Genomic DNA, 7,521 nt, shown 5'->3' with positions numbered 1-7,521 from the left:
TCCAATACACCTTTCAATCAAGCATTAGGGACATGTAATATATCATTGTAAAGTTTATTTTGAGGAGATTTTGCCTGTTCAATATCTCAAAATGTGAAAATGCCGACATTACAACCCATTTGTGATGGGCAGTCACATATTAATACTAAACAATAAATACATCTTAGAAGATTTTAGGGAACGAACTAAAAGTTTGATGACATCCAATACATTAAAGTCCTTTTGTTGGGTGGGGGAGGGGTCAAAAGTCCAATTACATTTGTAAATCACTAATTAATAAAAATTGGTAAAAGTTGATCTTTTGAGGTTGAAATTTTCATATTCCAGCAATATTTTATTTGCAGAGGAGGGAGGGGTTAGCCTCTTAGCACTTTTGTTCATAGAATGTTGTCAAACTTTTGGTCTGTTCCCTTACATAATTTACATGCAGTTCAGTAACACTACCTTATTTACAATATTTGGCACAAATTTTACTCTATCCAATCAGTTTTTAACATTGCTATCATTTGACTGAACAACCAATTGTAGAAGTTGTTCTATCCTTTGTAAGGCATTTTGGGTCTCCAAAGAGCTTTGCTCTAATTGGTTCATTCTATCATGTAAAACATTGATCTCACTTTGTTCTGCTCTCTGCATTTTCCTTCCCTTTCTTTTCACACCATCTTTGATCTTTTTAGAGTTTTCATCCGATGAAGAAGACGACGATGATGATGAGTGTACTTGCTTATTACTGACCTTTGACCTTGCTGTACTTTGACCATCTTGTTGATTGGAATCAAAGAGAAGCTTCAACCTGAAATCAGACATGGGATCATTGCTGTACTTACTCCCTTGACTTTCTCTACTTGCCGTTGTGACAACAGAAGCCCTATCACTTTGATGTTGCGAAGATCTGTGCTTGGATTTTGGACTTCTATTCTCTGGTAGTGATGCCGATCTTCTAGTTTTAGATTGTCTACTTCTGTGGTGACGTTTCTCGGTAATAACAGACACACCATCAGGTGGAATCCTTTCCCTACTTCCATCCTGGGGAATTGCTTGATGATCAAGGACAACATTATCTGTGTCTTCATCATGTTCATCCCATGGAGGATTCTGACCATCTCCTGATGGAGACGGAAGAGGGTTCTCTTGGATTGGAGGCAATCTTCTGGGAGATGGACTGACATTGTTTTTTTGCAACCACTGTGTTGATGGATTGGTAGACTGTTGTGAAGCATAGCTTTGTGGATGTGATACTTGTGTTGAATGTCCAGTCTGCAACTGTGGCTCGGCAGAAGCTTTATGTGAACATGATGTTGATTCTGTTTGTTTTGCAAGCTCATCCAGTCTATATTAAAATAAATATGACAAAGTAAGCGTTCCTGTATCTTGAGTCTAGGTTTTAAAAGTGAAGGGAAATCCGGAAGTTGAAAGTACCAAATCAGTCATTTTTAGTATCAGGTTATAGAAATTTTTGCATTGCCCTAGTTTGGAGCTGTACTCTTTAAAGTTCATAACATAATTTGATTAAATTGCAAATTTGCTATTTTGTAAGGATTAAAAACAACAATAGAACAGTAACTTTTATTTTTAAAGTCTAAAAAGTGTATGTATGATTGTCAAATCCAATTGAATAATCTTTTACACAAATTTAAATACATTTCTAAAAATACAATATTTGATATTGGTAAAAATCACATTTGGGTTTCATCTACTCACTTTGTTTCAATTCTGCTTATGCTTTCTTGTACTTCAGCGTTCTCTTGTTCTGTTTTCTTATGTCTATAGTTGGCAGCACATTCGTTCTCAAATATCCGCAGTTGTCTCATTTCACTCTCACTGTACTTTGAAGCTGCAAAATATGTGAGTAGGGGAAATATACTATCAATTCAAATCATGGCATTAGGGCTATGTTTTCACTGTTCAATTAAGGGCTAGTATAAACTAATATTAGAATTTGGTGACAGCCTTTGGTATTTTCCTAGCATATAAATATTGTATCAACTACACTATATTGCTGTTAGTTTGTCACCTCAGTTTAAAGATAAGACATCATAGCATTCACCCAGCTTATAGCTCTTTTGTCTGTCCAAAGGTAACAAACTGTCAAAAATGTTCTATAGTAAACTTCATGCAAAGATGTACATGTCAGGGGTTCTCAATTATATTTGGTCATAGGCCATGGAGGGTCAAACACATTTCAAAGATCTGTGTTTGAAGCCCAAATACTCCTAATAGTTTGCTACATTTACTGTACGTTTGAGAACCAGGCCTTGTTGTTTAGTTTTTATAGTGGAGTGGTCAACCACTCGCTTGCATGATGCTAGGCAAGTGGTAGAATCATTCTCCAGTAGCATAGTTTTCTAATCACTTTCTCGGTCTGAAAGATCATTCATACCATATGAAACATGCACTGTTGACCATGTTGACACCACCCTCTTTTGTTTTCAGTGATTAAGGCTAATTTATTACGATAAATCAAATACACCAAAAGTGCTTAAACTTGAATGAAAATTGGATTCAATTTTGGATTATTTGCAGCAAGCGATATTTAGTGTCTATAGCAAGTGTAAAATCGCTCACTAGATATTGAGTTTGGTCGAGCGAGAGCGATTGCTTGCCTCAAACGGCAAGGCCTGCAGAACCCGATTTTGGGCGTGGCCTTTCCAATATGAGAGATCACAACAAACTGATAATATTATTATGCAATATGACAAATTTGAGATGATGCAATCCTGGGTATCATATTGGATTAATGCTTTATACTTACTCTGTACAGACTCCATAACACTCCATCCTATGATGGTCTTATACAACCATATCACACCCATTATCACCAGTTCAATGATGTTAAATGGTGGTGGTAGAATGGGTCGGGCCTCTATCTCTGTTACCAGGGAATACAGCTCATACTTCCAAATCTTGAGTGAGTTAGTCTGAACATCATCAAAGATGTAACTGAAATGATAATGTAATGTTTACAATGTCACTTAAATAATGAAGAAAGGAGGAAGCCTCTATGATTCATTCTTGCAGGGTGTAAGATCGGAAATAAATGGTGCAAGCCAAAGACATTACAATTTAAATGATTTTATTGATGGTACTTTTGTTAGAAGTGTAAATACTGAAAGGTCACAAGAAAGGAATGTAATGATGAAAAGTGTTATTTAGGGATTCAATCATGTTTTACCGTTGTTCATCACTGTTTAACAACGATGCGGCCGCGTCGTCTGCGTGGTTTACTTTTACTTCGCGAGGGCAGCTTTAGCTGTCCGGCGAAATAAACTCACGCAGACGCTACCGACGCGAGTTGTTAAACGATGATGAACAACGATGAAACATGATTGAATCCTTTCAACAACGAAAAGAAGCTAAAGATCGTATAATTCACGATTATTTCACGGGAAATGTCAGTTAATCATTGTCACTAAGCCTTACAAAAACTTCTATGATTTCTCTGTTAATATCATCAATAAAAAACGGCAAAATTTAGCCGCTATCTGAAAATACTGAATTCAACTAGTAAGCTTGCATACGCACAAAGGTTCCAGGCATGACGAATTTTACGCGCTCTAGTGAAACGCGTAGTCTCGCTCGCGTTCGCGTAAACGCTACAGTAAAAGTGTGGATTCATCACGGATTAACAACGGTTGGCTCCTGTACAAAGGTATAGGAGGAGTTGTTGAATCTTATTTTAACCATGTTTTCTGTATTAAATTTCAAATCTTTAACATTTTATAAAGAATTTACAATAGTATTAATTGTGACAAGTGGCAAATGGCATTTATGGAAAGGAAGTCAAATATTTAACTCGGGTGTCAGAATGTTTTGCACTACTCAAGGTATGGTTCTAAATATGAAGAATCTATTTTACATATTAATTACAAACATTCTGTTTTCTGGAACATTACTTGTATGCACATATCAAATATCCATAACAAATATGATTGTGCATGCATCTTGAAATAAGTATATATTTCAACAAACAAACAAAAAGATCGCATACAAATTTACATTTCTTCAAAAAAAGACTTTAAATAACTTACCTGAAAACAGCAATAAGCAGGTTGAGCAGCAAGACATTCCCTAACAGCAGATATATGGCAAGCATGATGGGAGCTACTGGGTGCTTGGTAGGACACGGTGTCGTCTGCTCACTATCACACTGACCTAAATGTACAAAATGACAAGGGAAAAATAGCAATCATGTACAAGGTAAACAGTAGATATATGGCAAGCATGATGAGAGCTACTGGGTGTTTGGTAGGACATGGTGTCGTCTGCTCACTATCACACTGGCCTAAATGTACAAAATGACAAGGGAAAAATAACAATCATGTACAAGGTAAACAGTAGATATATGGAAGCATGATGGGAGCTACTGGGTGTTTGGTAGGACACAGTGTCGTCTGCTCACTATCCACTGGCCTAAATGTACACAATGATAAGGGAAAATAGCAATTATGTACAAGGTAAACAGTAGATATATGGAAGCATGATGGGAGCTACTGGGTGTTTGGTAGGACAGTGTCGTCTGCTCACTATCACACTGGCCTAAATGTACACAATGATAAGGGAAAATAGCAATTATGTACAAGGTAAATCAACAATATGGATACAAATGGAATTTATATTTTCTTGAAGCACCTGATCTCTATTTTGTATGTGTCCCCTAAGGAGAGATTCTTACAAGAAATATTTCAAAAAAGTCTTTACATTTACTGTTATGGATATTTTTCATTTATGGTGAACCTTAATTTAATTTCTATCAAAAAACAACTTTCAAACAAGAAAAATATTAGTCCCTATGCAAAATCCATGATGATTATCATAGTGGTGCACCTTACACACAAGGAGTAACATTTATGTGTACATAAATTTAGAGTTGAGAACCAGAAAGCTTAATTTCTATCAATAAACAACTTTCAAACAAGAAAAATATTAGTCCCTATGCAAAATCCATGATGATTATCATAGTGGTGCACATTGCACACAAGGAGTACATTTATGTGTACATAAATTTAGAGTTGAGAACCAGAAAGCTCACTATGACCAGCTCTCACAAAATGAGCATACAGTTGGCAAAATAACTTTTGGAGATATTACAGATTTAAAATCCTTATTTTTTACCCTCTAACTATATACAAACATGTTAAGATGGCTCCTTGCTTCAGTCTTTAAAAACCAATATTTCTTTCAGAATTTCTTTTGTTTTCTATTGATTTTTTGTTCATGATTAATGGAATGTATCTTCTACTGTGCCCTGGTGACTTTATGCTCATTTTTTGGGCAGGTGAATGTGAGTTAAGGCTTTCTGGCTCTCAACCCTTGATATGCATATGCTGCTACATTGGAGGATTTGTCTGATATCTTACCATCTACAATCACTTCTAGGAAGAGCTCTCCATAGACCTGGAAGTATGGCATGTAGAAGATATTCTTGACAGCTATCCAGTTGAAATCTTGGTTAGGATAAAGTAAAGCTTGACTTGCAACACCATAGCCAACTAAGAATACACTCAAGACACACAGGAATATCAACATCTCTTTCATCTAAAGTAATAGAAAACCAACAGAAAATGTTAAAAGCACACATTTAGCAACATCTGTCAAACCATTTTCACCCTGATGTGGCAGTGACGTCAGTGCGTATTGAGCGCAGGTTCAAATTGTTATTTTTGCTGAAAGCGCTGGCATACACACACACATTTGCTGCATAGATGACCACGAGAAACAGCTGCCTCAATGAGTTGACATCACTGCCACATCAGGGTAATAAAGGGTATAGAAAAAATGATGGGACCTTCTTTCTTCTCCCCAGGCTATGGTGCAGGGGAGAAGAGAGAGGGAGCACTTCCATAATGGATATGCAGCATGTGCCTTGGCATAGAACCCCCTTTTTAAACTGGCTTGTATTCAATGACCCCTTGTTTGTGTCACTGGCCTATCTATTACTCAATGACCCCCCTTTAAAAAAAATTCAGGTACTCAATTACCCCACTATTTATTTCCAAAGTCAAGTACCCAATGACCCCTGGTGGCACTTTCGTAATGGATACTCAAGATGCGCCTCGGTATAGGACCTCTTTTTCAAACTGGCTTGTACCTAATGACTCCATTTGGGTACTAATGACTCAATTTTGTACCTAATGGACCCCATTTTACAATTGATTTGATTTGGTGTGATTTGATTTTCAAAACTTACTCAGTCCATCTTTTAGACAGAGTAAGTTTTACAATATAATAGCAATGTAACTCAATACAAGGATGTGGGGACTGAATGGGTTTTGGAAAAGTAAAGCAGCTTTTGATACAGGACTGAGTGAGTTTGGGAAATATGGGATAGTTTACATGCCGATAGTCTTTATCATCACAGGTGCTATATGCTTGGTTTGATTTTTACTAAATATGGACTGAGCGAGCTTTGGGGTGTTCGAGTAGTCCAGCTCATATTACCGGTAGAAATTCAACCAAAATTGCAGTGTGCATCTTCTTTTTCCCAGTTTAACACAAAATTCAACCTTATTATGAGAAAGAATAGTGTAACATTGTATTGCTCCAGTAAATGAATTTTTTCGGGCGGGCAGAGGGAAGGCTTATTGGTCTCTGGGTCAAAATGATGAACACCAGAAAAATGTTAATCTTTGCCCTCCCCCATGACCTTTGACACACCACTGATGACATGGTCATGCTGGTCTTTTTGTCTATACTGGAATGCAGGAATGGTTTAGTGAATCATTCCATTACACCTGGGAAAAATGTGGCCAATTACTCTTACCATTCGTTTGATCATCACCAACTTTGGACCCAGGTTATCGCTCACAGCAAACATGCGCAATAATCTGACAAAGAATATACACCCATTGAGAGCATATAATGTCCTGGCCCATCCAAATGTGTTCTCATTCATGTGTAGAGTGAATCCTATGATGGCAATAGTAAGCATGAAGAAATCCATGATGTTCCATTCACTGCGCACCCATTTCTTGAATTTCTTGTACAAGGTCTCATTGCTATTGGGATATGGTATGATTTCCTGTAAGGAAAAAACAGATAAAACTTGAATTCCTGTGAAGAAAGCACTTAAAATTAATTGCAAGAAGTTTGTTATTCAAATCAAGAAAACATTTGATACACTTTTACCATATATCAATACCTAAAATATCAACTGAATTATATGCTTTTCACATCTGTAAACAAAATGAAATTAATCTTGTGCAAAAACAAAAATACTGGGCTAATTCCTTGCTTGGTCATGAGAGATACACACAGAAATAGGCAAAAACATTTTTTTATGTTTATAAGATTCAAATATTGGTTTTTTTTATAACTTGTAGATCATATCGACGAGCTTTCTAATTCAATTAGCATTTGCAACGTTGTCAGCCATTGGCACAAATGAGCAAGAAGCGGCTTTAACATGTCATACTCATTTTGTTATTGACAATTACAGATTTTAACAAAAAAATCAAGAATTTATATTAATAGCAATTGGCAGTTGACAATATCCATGGTATATTGATGTTCAGGCAGCTCAAT

General features: G+C 36.4%; 1 protein-coding gene across 1 annotated transcript in view; it reads right to left on the bottom strand.

The window, feature by feature from the left end:
* Nucleotides 1–483: 483 nt before the first annotated feature.
* LOC140162718 (transient receptor potential cation channel subfamily M member-like 2) overlaps nt 484–7,521 on the bottom strand; it is a 30,599-nt gene continuing 23,561 nt past the window's right edge. Inside the window, exons 20-26 of the mRNA XM_072186005.1 lie at nt 6,761–7,018; nt 5,358–5,535; nt 4,185–4,282; nt 4,029–4,147; nt 2,753–2,940; nt 1,702–1,834; nt 484–1,330 (exon numbers count right to left, since the gene is read on the bottom strand). Coding sequence (XP_072042106.1) covers nt 484–1,330; nt 1,702–1,834; nt 2,753–2,940; nt 4,029–4,147; nt 4,185–4,282; nt 5,358–5,535; nt 6,761–7,018 — 1,821 coding nt within the window. The remainder of the gene's footprint in view (nt 1,331–1,701; nt 1,835–2,752; nt 2,941–4,028; nt 4,148–4,184; nt 4,283–5,357; nt 5,536–6,760; nt 7,019–7,521) is intronic.

The sequence above is a fragment of the Amphiura filiformis genome, chromosome 1 (genome assembly GCF_039555335.1).
Source record: "Amphiura filiformis chromosome 1, Afil_fr2py, whole genome shotgun sequence".
Taxonomy (NCBI): Eukaryota; Metazoa; Echinodermata; class Ophiuroidea; order Amphilepidida; family Amphiuridae; genus Amphiura; species Amphiura filiformis.
Note: the sequence above shows the minus strand (reverse complement) of the source record. Positions and strands in the feature narration are given on the sequence as shown.